This window comes from Haliotis cracherodii, unplaced genomic scaffold, assembly GCF_022045235.1.
Source record: "Haliotis cracherodii isolate W230 unplaced genomic scaffold, xgHalCrac1.p SCAF_18, whole genome shotgun sequence".
In the NCBI taxonomy this organism is placed as follows: domain Eukaryota; kingdom Metazoa; phylum Mollusca; class Gastropoda; order Lepetellida; family Haliotidae; genus Haliotis; species Haliotis cracherodii.
In genome coordinates, this window is record NW_027266273.1 from 25076873 (window position 1) to 25093038 (window position 16166).

Sequence of the window (16166 nt, forward strand, 5' to 3'; positions counted from 1 at the left end):
TTCAGGCGCCATCTTGGCAAGCACTGTACAGTTACAAATGGCTACTGCGTGGAAACTGTACGTGATGCAAAGCCCGTATGTTGCTCGACACGATGTCATTATTGTTTCAGGATACTTTCAAAACAAACACTGAGCGAGTGAGTATGGTTTTACGTCGCTTTTAGCAATATTCCAGCAATATCACGGCGGGGGACACCAGAAATGGGCTTCACATATTGTACCCATGTCGGGAATCGAACCTGGGTCTTCGGCATGACGAGCGAACGCTTTAACCACTAGGCTACCCGACCGCCCCTCAAAACAAACAGATGGGGCACCTCTTTGTATTGGGCAAACACGAATATACCCAAGATAAGGAAGTGAGACATTTATAGATACATACACATGCAGAATCAACAATTGTAATGTTATAGTTATCACACGTGATGATTCTGCCCCGCCGATAGCTCGTCACGCTTAAAGGTCTACGTTGCTGTACAGTTCTTAAAACACATTCTATGACTGTCAATGCGCAGGTAGTTTAATTACTAATCATATGAGGAGGTACAGGTTGTAGGGGGAGTCTACATGCATGTAAGACCCGAGTGTAGAGAATAGATATTCAGCAATCCATGCTTGTCGTAAGAGGCGACTAACGGGATGGGGTGGTCAACCTCGCTGACTTGGTTGATGCATGTCATAGTATCCCAATTGCGTAGCTCGATACTCATGTCAATCATTGCATTGTTTGGTCCTGACTCGATGCTCATGATGTCAGTCATTGCATTGTTTGGTCCTGACTCGATGCTCATGATGTCAATCATTGCATTGTTTGGCCCTGACTCGATGCTCATGATGTCAATCATTGCATTGTTTGGTCCTGACTCGATGCTCATGATGTCAATCATTGCATTGTTTGGTCCTGACTCGATGCTCATGATGTCAATCATTGCATTGTTTGGTCCTGACTCGATGCTCATGATGTCAATCATTGCATTGTTTGGTCCTGACTCGATTATTTACACACCCTGGTTATCTTTAGTGCGGCGTTTAATAACAAACAAACAAACAAACATGCATGTATGAGGACCCATGTATCCAATGGCTGTCCTGTCAGAGGGCTCTTCACAGCATACCAATCCCACTGCCTGGTACCCAGGAAGGAGCTGACAATATTCAGATGCATAATTTTAACCTTTTTTATGAAAATGAAACATATGAAATGAAAATATTTGGAAATACAATTATAATATTATTTCTATATTTCAGGACACACAGGAGTTTGCTTGCCTGGGTCTGTCACCGCTGAAGGGCCTCCACATTCACACGTCTCCCTCCACACAGTGCGACTCTTACATAACCACAATGTCACACGCTGCCACATAAATGGTGGCAATCAATACCACCTGACTCTCAACTCGTCATCAGTATTTACAGACTGATCACTTACCGGAAGTAGTAAAGTTCTCCCTGTGTTTGACGCAAACCAGCGTTCGGTTGAACAGGTAGTATTTCGAGAGTGTTGCAGTGTCCAACTGATAAGATGTCTTTCCTTGCGAATATTTTTAAGAAGAAGCCGAAGGGTGAAGAAAAGAGAGATGAAGAACCGCAGGACCCAGAAGCGAAGGATAGGCGGCTAAAGAAGCAGTTGTCTATCTCCAGGTCTGGTCGGTTTAAACAAAAGAACCGACAACGAGGGGGCGTGGCCGACAGACCAGATCTGTTCCTTCAGCATGAGGATGAGAAGAAATCGGAATCGAGGCCTCAGGCTGGTTCGTCTAACTCCCCCGGTAACAGCTGCAGGGAGGTAAATGGAATTGTCATTCCCGGTGGCGTCAGGTTAAATGAACAAATGGCGTCATGACCTGGGATGAAGGTCAAGGACGTGTTTCAGTTTGGACGTTCCACTGACGCTCCAGGCGCCGTGGTTACCATCATGACTATTGCAATGGTCGCGAATTGAATAATGAGATTGAGATGTGATTTTGACTTGGCCTGTGTGACTTAATCAGGAACTTTTGTTTGGTGTTACGATGGATAGCGTTGTGGAGTATTGACAATTGTAAACATGACAACCCCTGAAATTCAACGACCAATGAAGGTGTGGCTAGGAGTGCAATGATTATGGGTATAGCGGATGGCAATAGCTAACTTTGTCTGCTGGGCGCTTGTAGTCGCCCACAGCCCCATCGGCCTGATCTCTGATCCATCCATGATACCGTGTCTTCCAGACGTTGCGGAGCAAGGTGTATTTCCTCCTCGGCAGATGTGGGCGACACCTAGCGGCGGTAGCGACGTCGTCTCTACTCGCGGTTCGGAAGCCATGTGTCCGCTGGAATTGCTTATTTGGAATTAATAACTTTTTAACTTGTCGCTCGTAGCATATGTTCACGAGTGTGAGTGTAGGTAAAGTTATTTGTATAGTATTTACATATCAGTATGCGGATTGTGAGAAACAAACTGCGGCCGGGGAACTGACTTGTTTCCTGAACACGTCTGTTGTTTAAACGTTACTCCGCTGTTAAAGTAATTATATTTGTCCAGTCATATTCAGTTACAGAGAAAGAAGGAACAGTTCTCATTTTCTTGGTAAAAAAATAATTGTTACCAAAACTTTGTTGCAGCAAACACATATAAGCTGTCCTGCTGGTAGTTGAAAAAATGATCAAAACATCATTTTAATGGATTCCTGTCATTCAAGATAAGATGGTCTCCAGAGCGTTTCTGGATAAGCGTTCAACTGTTAAACGACCAGTTCAGTTTTGGTTCCTGCCAGTTCCCTGGCCGGTGTATATATAAGTCTGCTGTTTGTTATAGTCAGTATTGTCGCTAGACCCTAGCTGTGATGTTCATGAATGAGATTTGTAGATATATTGAATAGTGTGAATGTTGTCCCCCTGTATACAGAGTGCACTTCACAGCGCAACCTCGTTAACCCGGACGGTACGACCCCAGTGAAATCATCCGCATAGTTGCATGGCTGTATTAGCAGATAATGCAAGAAGCTATTTTACTTTAAACACAGACACACAGACACACACACACACACAGACACAGACACACACACACACACACACATTCCCATCAAAATCGTCCAAAGGGCGTGGTGTCCGGTTTAACGGGGTCCGCAATAACGAGGTTTCACTGTTACCAAATTGTTTTGCTGCTATCTAGATCTGGCTGCGAGAATACAAAGCCCTATTTTCACACACGTGTATAATGTATGTTCATACCCAAACCAAATCATGACGGTACAGAAACCTGTAGTTTGCAGCACGCTGCCTAGCAGTAATTGTCTTTATATGACCATGTGTCCTAGACTATAGCAACTTCACGGTATTTAGGGCAAAATACTTAATATGTTTAGCTTTTGTAATATTTATTTTTCATTTGAAAGAAAGTATTTTGTTGTTTACTATAGTGCCTTGGAAATGGTTATGCAGATACAATGTATATATCTATATCTATCTATATGATGCTGGTAAATCATTGAATGTCTCTATCAAGCGATGATCGTTGCATAGAGTGGATGTCCCGCCGTGACAGGATTATATGAGCACGCGACGTGTATTTGAACATATACATCCACAGCAAGACAACTTGTCATCTAGACAGAAACAGTGTCAGATATATCGAAACACAATCAGACAGGGACACACAGTCCGATATATCCTGATATTCAAAGGCAGGGACACACAGTCAGATATATCCTGATAAACCCAGTCAGAAACAGACACAGTCAGTTATGTCCTGATATACAAAGACAGGGACACACAGTCAGATATATCCTGATATACCCAGTCAGAAACAGACACAGTCAGTTATGTCCTGATATACAAAGACAGGGACACACAGTCAGATATATCCTGATATACCCAGTCAGAAACAGACACAGTCAGTTATGTCCTGATATACAAAGACCGGTAAACACAGTCAGATATATCCTGACACACCCATTCAGGGTCAGACACAGTCAGATATATCCTGATATACCCAGTCAGGGACACGCAGCCAGATATATCCTGACACACCCAGACAGGGGCAGACACAGTCAGATATATTCTGAGACAGGGACAGGCACAGCCAGATATATCCTGACACACCCAGACAGGGACAGACAGTCAGATGTACCCTGACACACCCAGACAGGGACAGACAGTCAGATACATCCTGACACAACCAGACAGGGACAGACAGTCAGATGTACCCTGACACACCCAGACAGGGACAGACACAGTCAGATATATCCTGACACACCCAGACAGGGACAGACACAGTTAGATATATCCTGACACAACCAGACAGGGGCAGACGCAGTCAGATGTACCCTGACACACCCAGACAGGGACAGACACAGTCAGATGTACCCTGACACACCCAGACAGGGACAGACACAGTCAGATATATCCTGACACACCCAGACAGGGACAGACACTGTCCGATATATCCTGACACCCAGACAGGGACAGACACTGTCCGATATATCCTGACACACCCAGACAGGGGCAGACACAGTCAGATATATCCTGACACACCCAGACAGGGACAGACACAGTCAGATATATCCTGACAACCCCTGACAGGGGCAGACGCAGTCAGATATATCCTGACGCACCCAGACAGGGACAGACACAGTCAGATATATCCTGACACTCAGTCAGGGGCTCCCGTCATTTCAGGCTTAAGAACACCAAAGAGACACTTTGACCTAGTGATACTCCGCATGCACCCCTATATAAACACACACACACAACAGTAGGCAAACATATTCTTATTTAATGTTTGTTTGATGCATTTTCAACAATGCTTACAGCCTTACAGATTAGCTCGTAGACTAGGCATGCTTATTTTGTTTGTGTCTGGAAATTCAGATATAACGATACAAAAGAACGCATGTAGACTTCCCTTTTCGTCGAACAACTCGTGCATAACCAGCCCATGTATCTGACATTAAACATGGGAACTTGTCAGACTGCTTGTTGGGTATGTCAAACTCGTTGTTCGAGTTGCCGAACTGATACTGCTTGACATGTCGGACGATATGTCATATCTCCTTGTTTTGCCGGACTTTGCTCGATATGTTAGGCTCGTTGTGCGACGGGCTTCTTGTCGGACTTGTCGATATCGAGGCGCAACAGGCTGTTGCCAGCGTGCGCAGGTCAGTCACTAGCACATCATAGTGCGAGAAGTACGTGCCTTATTTGTCACTTAACTTAATGTATAAAGTTTTTGATCATCATCCATGTGTTGCGTATCTTTCCAAGGTGGGTTGTAGAGAATGCTACTTTATGACCACGTGACCAGTTCACAGGTTACCAGTGAGGTCCATATGACGTGAAAAATGACAGTATACATGTCTAGGGCATTGGCGTACGAAATGACAGTATACATGTCTAGGGCAGTGGCGTACGAAATGACAGTATACATGTCTGGGGCAATGGCGTACGAAATGACAGTATACATGTCTGGGGCAATGGCGTACGAAATGACAGTATACATGTCTGGTGCAATGGCGTACGAAATGACAGTATACATGTCTAGGGCAGTGGCGTACGAAATGACAGTATACATGTCTGGGGCAATGGCGTACGAAATGACAGTATACATGTCTAGGGCAGTGGCGTACGAAATGACAGTATACATGTCTGGGGCAATGGCGTACGAAATGACAGTATACATGTCGTACGAAATGACAGTATACAGATCATTGGACGTCGAGCGGCAGCTGGCTTTCTCAAGGCAGGGTCTTCCAGCAGTTCTCTGGGTGTCAGATGTAAACCAGTGGACCGTGAAATCCAACCCGAATGATAAATGAGCCGTGTCCAGGTATTTAGCTGGATGGAAGTAATGAGATTATCACGACATAAACTTGTGCTATGTGGCGACAGGTTTTCCTGTAACATGTTTACTGTATTCACCGGCCTACAATGGAGAGAAACGTCGGGCCTCTTGAGTGAACACTTTCTTACCAAACAAACAGTTTGCTGTGTTGACTGGAGCAACATGCACACGACATGCAAAGAGCGGATTGAAGGTGAAATGCATGCATACAACGTGACACAGGGTGAACGTTTAACGTAAGCATGAATACTGAATACATATAATTGTATACATATTTGGCCCACTGACGTAAACACTGTGTTGTTAGGTTGAAACACAGCCAGTTTCTATTCCTAACACTGATAATGACATTTCATGATAAAAATACAATGACATGCACGAAATGAGCTTACAGGTAGATATGTGAGTTGTGTTTCACGCCGCTTGTACTCAGTTATGTCGACTTTGAGATACTGAGAGTGGTGATATCTGAGACAGGGTGTGGTGATATGTAGACTACAAGATATCGAGTCTGATGTGACCGACTCCGTGGTCTGGTGGTAGAGCGTCCGCCCGGAAGGTCCGGGGTTCGATCCCCGGCCGTGTCAAACAAAAAGACGTTAAACGCTGACTTGTTGTTACCCTGCCTGGCGTTCGGCTAAGGGGCTAAAACAAGGACGGGTCGGCTCGGAGTCAGTATGCTGTGTCTGAGTGGGGTATTCATGTTAAACTGCGGCATGGTATCTCAGTGGGCGAGCACTATAAATCGGCATCAGTCCTGTCTAGTACTTACACGCTCCATTTCACCTAACCTCACCTCGAGTCGATACGATATCAGAGATCGAGTGTGGTGATATCAGAGACTGAGACAGGTGATATCCAGACGATCAGAGACTAACTGTGAGGATATGCATTGATATAGACATTCGTATATTGTCATGAAAATCTTAAGAAACCGTTCGACTGGCCTTCTAGAAGTCGGTGAGGAAATAAGAAAACGTACAACTTTATGGATAACAACTTCTAGTTTATTGCATATAGCGACGTTTCGATGTAGATTCTTACACAGTTATCAAGCTGGAGTGACAACAGCCACGTAGTGATAGGTATGTATGCATGATATGTTGTGATAAGCAGATGAGTGAGTGAGTGAGTTGGATTTAACGCCGTTTTTAACAGTATTCCAGTCATATCGCGGCGTGTCAGCTTAATGTGGGAGGAAAGCCCGAAGTGATACAGGTTTTAGACGTTTAGCACTTCGGTGAAACCCACGAGCACGGGTATGGTGCTGACAAACCTAGAAACATAATTGGGGAGAACCGGGATTCGAACCCACTATCATAGGTTTCTGGCGTGCCCAAGGGACGTAACTCTGCACAGCGAATCGCGGCGCCTTAGACGACTGGGCCACCCGTGCCCCCGATAAGCAGATGAACATCAACAACAACTGGTAATATATAAAAAGTAGCACATCGTACAGAGTTAGTGTGTTGGATTTAACGCCGCTTTTTTACCGTATTCCAGTTATATCGGCGTCACAGATAATGAAGCCAGATGTACAGCAAGGATAAAGATTAAATGTTGTGACAAGCTGACTGGAATTTTTTACTAATTAAAAAAGGTCTATTGCTTGATTAGATCTTCAAAGACAGACGAGATGTAATACTCTTGATCTCTGTTGATCAAAGGTGACGGCGGATTTCTATGGCTTGTGAGAGTTTTCTTTAAGTGAAGCCCTGATGTTTGTTTGTGAGGATTTGGACTTTGTCACACTGACGTGATGGTAAGGGAAGTTTTCAACAGCCAAGGCAGACAGAAAATCAGCCTTCTCAGACCACGAGCAAAATATTCCCTGGCCATTTCGGGTCGCAGTTTTAATAATATTCAATTCGATTAAGAAACACCGATCACGTATTTCCTTAGTTGCTTTGCCTCAGTACATTAAATGACTGTTTCGTTTACATCTTGTGTTCGAAATAGGGGAAGTTGAAACACCTTCTACAGTGCACGCGGGACTCTTACACTTCAAGTGTGTTATTTCCGTGATAACATTCCCTGCCACGCGGCAGAAATACTGCAACCTCCCAACACATCCGTCCGCTCGTGAATTTCAAAGTTATCATAGCCGTGATGTTTGTTTGTTTGTTTGTTTGTTGTTTAACGCCACACTAGGCACTATTCCAGCTTTATCGCGGCGGTCTGTAAATAGTCGAGTCTGGACCAGACAATCCAGTGATGGCCATCATGAGCATCGACCCTGGCAATTGGAATACGAGGACATGCATCAACCAAATCAGCGAGCCTGACCATCCGCCTCTCACAAGCGTAGTCGCCTTTTACGACAAGAATGGGTGCCTGAAGACCTATTCTACCCCTGATCTTCAGCGGTCTAGTCGTGATGTAAAACCACACAGCTGTATCTGGTAACATTGTGCAGGTACATCATAGATCTGACCAACATTGTTGCTGTGGCGTCTGGATTGTGTCATGGTTTAATACAATCACGAACAGTTACATGGCATCTGTATATTCTAGAACAAAATTTCTTTCATCAACTGATGTTATCAAGGGCGGATCGAACATTTTTGAAAGGAAGATCCAAAATATCAAAATCCACCTGAACATCCCTCCCACTCTATTACTAAACGTACTTAAAACAAATGTTGCATCTTTCGTATGGCATGAATTTCTGGTGTACCCCGCCTTGGTATTGGGGGAACATTGCTAACATCGGCGTAACACCGTACTCTCTTACTCACTCGCTCCATCGTGTGACATATCGCTGGCCGTAACCGTGTTGATCTGATGTCAGATTGTTGATCTTGATATGCGGAAACAGATACTGGAAATCTGGTTTGACTGCCGTTTCGTTTTTTTTAAAAGAATGTATACCCGGCCACGTGTACCATGTACCTGTATACCTGGACACGTGTACCATGTACCTATATACCCGGCCACGTGTACAATGTACATGAATACCCGGACACGTGTACAGTGTACCTGTACACCCGGAAACGTGTACCATGTACCTGTATACACGGACACGTGTACCTTGTACTTGAAAAGTCGGACGCGTGTGTCGTGTACGTGAATTGCCCATAAAACCGGGCATTCACAGACAAGCTTGCAAGAGTTACCTCCCATAACGATATCCGGTATATCCACCCATCACTTTAACCGTCGAGACTGTCCAGGAATGTAGGGTTCAAGTGAGTGAGTCAGTTGTGTTTAACGCCGCCTTTAACAGTATTCCAGTTATATCACGGTGTGACAGTTTCATGTGGGAGAAAAGCCCAAAGTGGTGAAGTGGTGCAGTGCTGACAAACCTAGAAACATAATCGGGGCGACCTGGGATTCGAACCCACAATTATAGGTTTCTAGCATCCCCAACGGACGCAACTCTGCACAGCGAATTACGGTTCCTTAGACGACTGGGCCACCCGTGTCCCTTAGGCTTCAAGACACTAAGTATATGAGCTCGGGATACAGCGAGCTCATCATCCTCGTTTGTCAGCAGGAATTAACAACACTCTCGGCTGTTCACGTGTTAACGTCTAAGCTTAATGGAAGCGAACGCTCAATGTGATGCGGGTGGTATCTAGCGCTGTAACGATTTACCGACACCTACGATATCATCGATACTAGAACAGACAATAGTTGAATCGTCGGTCTATGAGGTCGCGATACGTAAAATATAGACAGAGACTGATAGAGTTACCTCCCTTAAAGGGAGAAGTGGCACAGCCATCTTGTAAAAATGGAGGAATGAGAGGACGAAATGATAGAGGACGCGCCTGCTTTTAAACTAGTACATTTAATAACCATTCCTAAATTTAAAACTGTTTTGTTCTTGTTTTTTAACAAGATTTTGTTTTTAGACAATAATACGTAAATGTATTAATCAAGAGGTTTTATAGTTATATTTAAGTGATTTCATCATTTCTTACTGTTTGTTGGTGTATCGTGATAGCAGCGGTATTGCCATTCTGTATCATGATACATATTGTATGCAAGATACCAGGCGATACTCAGCTCTAGTGGTAACAGACATTTGATACTTTGGAGGCCCACACGGGTGAGACACCGCCAAATCAAAAATAATTATTCACTCCAGTCCCATCCCACGACCGTAGGTGACCGTAGGTGCCATCACTAACACCAACAGTGAAGAATCAGCTTTTTTATTTCAATCCTCCCAGTTGATGCTGGCACCGTCCCAGCCCAGATTCTCGCCCTCGTTCTGGACCTTCAGCCACTCCATCAGCGGGTTGAAGTACTCCAGCAGCGCATCCGCAGACACGTGACGGGACCCAGTCAACTGCTGCAGTGCATCTGGCCAGGGCTGACTGGCGCCAAGACTCAGCATGTCTCTGAAGGTCAAGCAAATTGATGTATCAATAGAAAAAGCGACACAACCATGTCCACGTCCAATAGAAATCTCTGCATAAATTAGAGTTTACTGTAGAATTCCGACTATATCACGAGTGTGTGTTCATGGACCATTATCAAATAGAGATGATACCAGGTGTTCGCAAAAAGCTGAGTGTGCCCTGCCTTGTCGTAACGTTGCTTCTGAGCAAGAGCGGCATGACGCTCTTTGAAATCTCTTTAGAAAGGGCATGCTTCATGGTATCTCAAACGTTGTGAAACACCAAGGGATGGAGCTGTGGGAACATTGCTCGAGATGTACAGTCTTGAATTGATCCCTGACATCTTTTGTACAGTACATTTTTTACATATATTTTGATAAGGATTGCATGTTGTGTTGAGACTGTTGTGTAGGCGAGCCGGAGACCGTGTTGTGTTGATTGGTTGGTTGGTTTGATGTTTTACGCCGCACTCAGCAATTTTCCAGCTATATGACGTAAATAATCGAGTCTGGACCAGACAATCCAGTGATTGATATCATAAGCATCGATTCACGCAATTGGGATCGATGACATGCATCAACCAAGTCAGCGAGACTGACCACCCGATCCCGTTAGTGTTGTGCTGAGACTCTTGTGTAGGCGAGCCTGAGACACGCGTTGTGTTGAGACTCTTGTGTATGCGAGCCTGAGACACGTGTTTTGATGAGACTCTTGTGTATGCGAGCCTGAGACACATGTTTTGTTGAGACTCTTGTGTAAGCGAGCCGGATATATGTGTTTTGTTGAGACTCTTGTGTAGGCGAGCCTGAGACACGTGTTTTGTTGAGACTCTTGTGTAGGCGAGCCTGAGACACGTGTTTTGTTGAGACCGTTGTGTAGGCGAGCCTGAGACACGTGTTGTGTTTAGACTCTTGTGTAGGCGAGCCTGAAACACGCGGTGTGTTGAGACTCTTGTGTAGGCGAGCCTGAGACACGTGTTCTGTTGAGACTCTTGTCTAGGCGAGCCTGAGACACGTGTTTTGTTGAGACTCTTGTGTAGGCGAGCCTGAGACACGTGTTTTGTTGAGACTCTTGTGTAGGCGAGCCTGAGACACGTGTTTTGTTGAGACTCTTGTGTAGGCGAGCCTGAGACACGTGTTGTGTTGAGACTCTTGTGTAGGCGAGCCTGATACACGTGTTGTTTTGAGACTCATATGTAGGCGAGCCTGAGACACGTGTTGTTTTGAGACTGTGTTGGTGACGTAGCCACGCGTAGTGTAGATGGACAATACATGACAATACAGAAAAAAACTCACTTTAGCTTCTCGCCGGCTTCTTTAGATTGGTAGAAATCACACGTGTGCAGCGGCCCCTTGTGGCCCCTGGTAGCACACATGGCTTCGTAGAACTGGAACTGGACGATGAAGCTGATGAAGTAGCTGTGGGAGAGAGAAGCACGTGGCTACATGGACACTTCACATCACGTGGACCTAGGGTGGGTTAGAGTAGCACCCGGGAGCCGGAGGGCGAGGAAATGTGTTTGTTTGTGTGTCGCACTCAGCAATTGGGATACGATGACATGCGTTAATGCAACCAAGTCAGCGAGCCTGACCACCCGATCCCGTTAGTCGCCTCATACTACAAGCATAGTCGCCTCTTACGACAACATAATCGCTTCTTACGACTAGCATAGTCGCCTCTTACGACAAGTATAGTCGCCCCTCACGACAAGTATAGTCGCCCCTCACGACAAGTATAGTCGCCCCTCACGACAAGTATAGTCGCCCCTCACGACAAGTATAGTCGCCTCTTACAACAAGCATAGTCGCCTCTTACAACAAGCATAGTCGCCTCTTACTACAAGCATAGTCGCTTCATACTACAAGCATAGTCGACATTGTGGTTTTTATTTTTAAAAATATATTGAGTGGCGAAGTGTGGCAAGTTAACTTCCGGAAAGAGACACGATGAGGGCCGGGTGATAACTGGAATTGACGCAAAGTGAATCAAGTACCGTATACACGAGAATCTCACTACAGAAAACAAACGACGACCCTCCCCCAACCATCACACAGTGTACCCATGTCGGGAATCGAACACGGGTCTTCGGCGTGACGAGCGAACGCTTTAACCACTAGGCTACCCGACCGTCCCCAAAATGCGAAGAACCTGTTCCCTCACCACATATAGGGAGAGTTGGACGGCACGTGGTACTTGGCGGCAGGGTCGAAGTCTCTCTCCGACCGCGGGTTGGGCGACACAATGCCCTGGTACTGCAATCTGGAACAAGGCGGATAGGTTGATCTGCTAGTAGATATTTGGCTTATATTTTATGAATACTTGGCAAAGTTAAAAATGCATCTCATATTTACTTAGTGAGTAGGTATGTTTTTACGCCGCTTTTATCTGTAGTCCAGCAATATCACGGCGGGGGACACCAAAAATCATCTTCCAGAGGCAAGGGAGTTAACTGACTGTAAAAGTCCACGTGCAACCTGGATTTTTAACGTGAGTTAACTCCCTTGCCTCTGGAAAATGCCGAAAATTGGCTTTACACATTGTACACATGTGGGAAATCGAACCCGGATCTTCGGCGTGACGAGCGCACGCTTTAACCACTAAGCTTCCCCACCGCCCCCATCTACTGAAACATGGTAAATACTTGTCAATGACATCAGATTGTACAATGTGTGAAGAACTACAGCGAAATCACATTAAGGCTCAGTCGCGGGACTGATGACACATGGAGCTGTACACAGTAGCAGCAAGAAGAGTTCCGACCCTAGGCCGATAATGGTTCTGCCAGGATCCTGAAACTTATCAATCTTTGCGCTATATGTGGACAACATGTATGAGAAGACTGGGTCCTGTCTTACCGCAGTTTCCAGTACTCCTTGTTGAGGTCCTCGTCAGGGATGTCTCCGCTGAACACCCGCCATCGCCACTTGTCAATCAGATAGCCGTACGGCAGGAACGCCACCTTGAACAACGCCATGTTCAGCAGGTCGGCGATGTCGCCTGGAAGGGACAGACAATAGGTCGGTACAGTATAACGCTGGCTACAGTATTCACTGCTTTATTTGTTTGTTTGTTGTTTAACGCCGCACTCAGCAATAGTCCAGCTTTATGACGGCGATTTGTAAATAATTGAGTCTGAACCAGACAATCCAGTGATTGACATCATGAGTATCGATCCACGTAATTGAGATACGATGAATTGATCAACCATGTCAGCGACCCTGACCACCCGATCCCGTTAGTCGCCGCTTACGACAAGCATGGGTTGCTGAAGACCTTTTCTACCCCGGAACTTCACGGGTAATTCAGAAGTCTGGGCCAACCGTATCCAAATGTCCAACAGTTGGAGTGGATGTGTTGTGTCTAACGCCGCTTGTAACAGTATTCCAGTTATATCGCGGCGTGTTAGCTTAATGTGGAAGGAAAGTCCGAAGTGATGCAGGTCTCAGACGTTTACCATGCACTTCGGTGAAACCCATGAGCACGGATATGGTGCTGACAAACCTAGAAACATACTCGGGGCGAACCGGGATTCGAACCCACAGTCATAGGTTTCTGCCACCCCCCCCACCCCCCCTATCATGAGCATCGATCCACGCAATTGGGATCGATGACTAGCATCAACCAATTCAGCGAGCCTGACCACCCGATCCCGTTAGTCGCCTTTTACGACAAGCATGGTCGGCTTTTACGGCAAGCATGGGTTGCTGAAGACCTATTCTACCCCGGGTCTTCACGGGTCTGAATTAATGTACAGCAGGGTACCAAGCTACCCCGTAGCCACACTGTTATCCGCCACCAACAGTAGTGTCTGGTGAGTGAGTATTTATTTCGCAGCTTTTAGAAATATTCCAGCACTATAATGGCGGGGGCACCGGAAATGGGCTTCACACATTGAGCACATGTGGAGAATCGAACCCGGGTCTTTGGCGTGAGACCGCCTCCGTGGTCTTGAGGTAGAGCGTCCGCCCGAAGAGCGGTAGGTCCGGGGTTCGATCCCGCGTCATACCAAAAGACGTTAAGAGATGGTACTTGTTGTTGCCCTGTCAGGCGCTCGGCAATAAGGGGCTTAAACAAGGACTGGTCGGCTTGGAGTCAGTATACTGTATCTGAGTGGAGTATTCATGTTAAATTGCAGCATGGTATCTTAAGGGGCTATCACACACACACACACACACACACACACACACACACACACACACACACACACACACACACACACACACACACACACACACTCTCATTCTCTCTCACACACACACACAAACACACTCGTAGCTGCTAGTCGCTATATAAGTGCAATAATCTCTTCAGCGTGACGAGCGAACGCTTTAACTACTTGTCGGCTCTAGTAGTAGTGTCTGGTCGGACAATATCGTCATGTCCCATCGTGGTTTGCCTGTACCAGGTCTTACGGCTATAGCAATACCATGTTTGCCTCCACATGAAACAAATCACTGTCAAGTATGTATTCACCGTCTTCCGTCCTCGTCGCCGTGTCAATGAGGCCGATGGAGTGGAGGTGTTCGCGGGTGACGACAGACAGCGCCATCGTGTCGCCCACGGCTTCATGGAAGGCGGAGTTGGCGCCGGTACGGTAGATGGTGGGCTGGCCGGAGTACGCCATGAAGTACTCGATGTGGCCCATCTCGTGGTGGATGGTGTACAGGTAGTCCATGGTGACGTCGGTGCACATCTTGATGCTGAGGAGATACGAGCAGAGGAAATATGAGAAGAGGAGATATGAGAAGAGGGAGTGAGTGTGGTTTTACGCCACTTTTAGTAATCTTCCAGCAATATCGGGGGAAGTGGGGGGGGGGGGGGGAGACACCAGAAATGGACCCATGTGGGGTATTGAACCCTGGTCTTTGACCAGATATGAGAAGAGGGGATATAAGAAGAAAATTGAGGTTCTGTAGCTCACGTGATACGGAATAATAACTTAAGTAAGTAAGTCAATGCGACAAAACCCTTTCCAGGGCCACGGGAAATCTCTGCTAAAAGCAGGGTCAATAATTGTTAATGTTTATGACTCACTATCAAATAGCTAGCTTATGTTCATGGCTACTCAGAGCTAAAAACGTAAAAGGCCACAGTCAGTTCAAATAGTTTCCAACCGCAGGCTAAATTTTGGACCAGGTTGGACGTTTCCCTATATTGTTTGTTCGTTAGTTTGTTCTTTTACGCTTAGCAATATTCCAGCTATATAATGGTTGTCTGTAAATAATCGAGTCCGGACCTGACAATCCAGAGAATGACATCATGAGCATCGATCTACGCAACTGGGAGGCGATGACATGCATCAACCAAGCCAACGAGCCTGACAATCGACCCCCTTAGTCACCTCTTACGACAACCATGGGTTGCTGAAGATAAGTTCTAATCCGGATTTTCACGGGCGTGTTTCTGTATGAATATGGTGAACTTGTAAATGTTGTTTATTTGAGTTCGACCAACCGAAGGGCCAAAGTGGAATGCTGTGCCCATGGACAGCAGTTGTAGACACCATTTTCCCATTGCTTACTTGGCGCTGATACATACTGTTTCCAAAATAGATAATATTTCTTAAATTTCTTTAAGTTGTCCATCGAATACACAAACAAACGACATATCTGTCTTCAACATGAATGCGCTTACCGAAAATCGTCTTTTGCAAACAAATCCGAGGCTGATGCGTGACACGTGACTTCTCTGTCTTCCGGTTTGACAATCATAGATTTCTCCCAGAATACATCCGTCATTGGGAAGAGTCCAATGGATTCATAAAACTGCTCTGAGAGACGAAATAGTCCTGTTACATTGAACCGTTGTTTGAGCTTGACTTCCGCCGACTTTGCGACATCATTGTGAGGGTCTGTAGACTTCGGCAGGACGATATCTGATATCATCTGCCAGTTCTGGGCCCACATGTTGCCTGCAAGAATACAATAGGGGTCACAGACACTAGGCACACATATTGCCCGGAGGATAGGGGTCACAGACACTAGGCACACATATTGC

The 16166-nt window shown here is 45.9% G+C and overlaps 1 protein-coding gene across 3 annotated transcripts in view; it reads right to left on the bottom strand.

The window, feature by feature from the left end:
- Positions 1–6828: 6828 nt before the first annotated feature.
- LOC139465936 (angiotensin-converting enzyme-like) overlaps positions 6829–16166 on the bottom strand; it is a 30956-nt gene continuing 21618 nt past the window's right edge. For all 3 annotated transcript variants that reach the window (XM_071247939.1, XM_071247940.1, XM_071247941.1), the window contains exons 7-12: positions 15804–16080; positions 14643–14869; positions 13025–13166; positions 12330–12428; positions 11465–11587; positions 6829–10169 (exon numbers count right to left, since the gene is read on the bottom strand). In XM_071247939.1, the coding sequence (XP_071104040.1) occupies positions 9986–10169; positions 11465–11587; positions 12330–12428; positions 13025–13166; positions 14643–14869; positions 15804–16080 (1052 nt within the window). In that variant the 3' untranslated portion in view covers positions 6829–9985. The remainder of the gene's footprint in view (positions 10170–11464; positions 11588–12329; positions 12429–13024; positions 13167–14642; positions 14870–15803; positions 16081–16166) is intronic.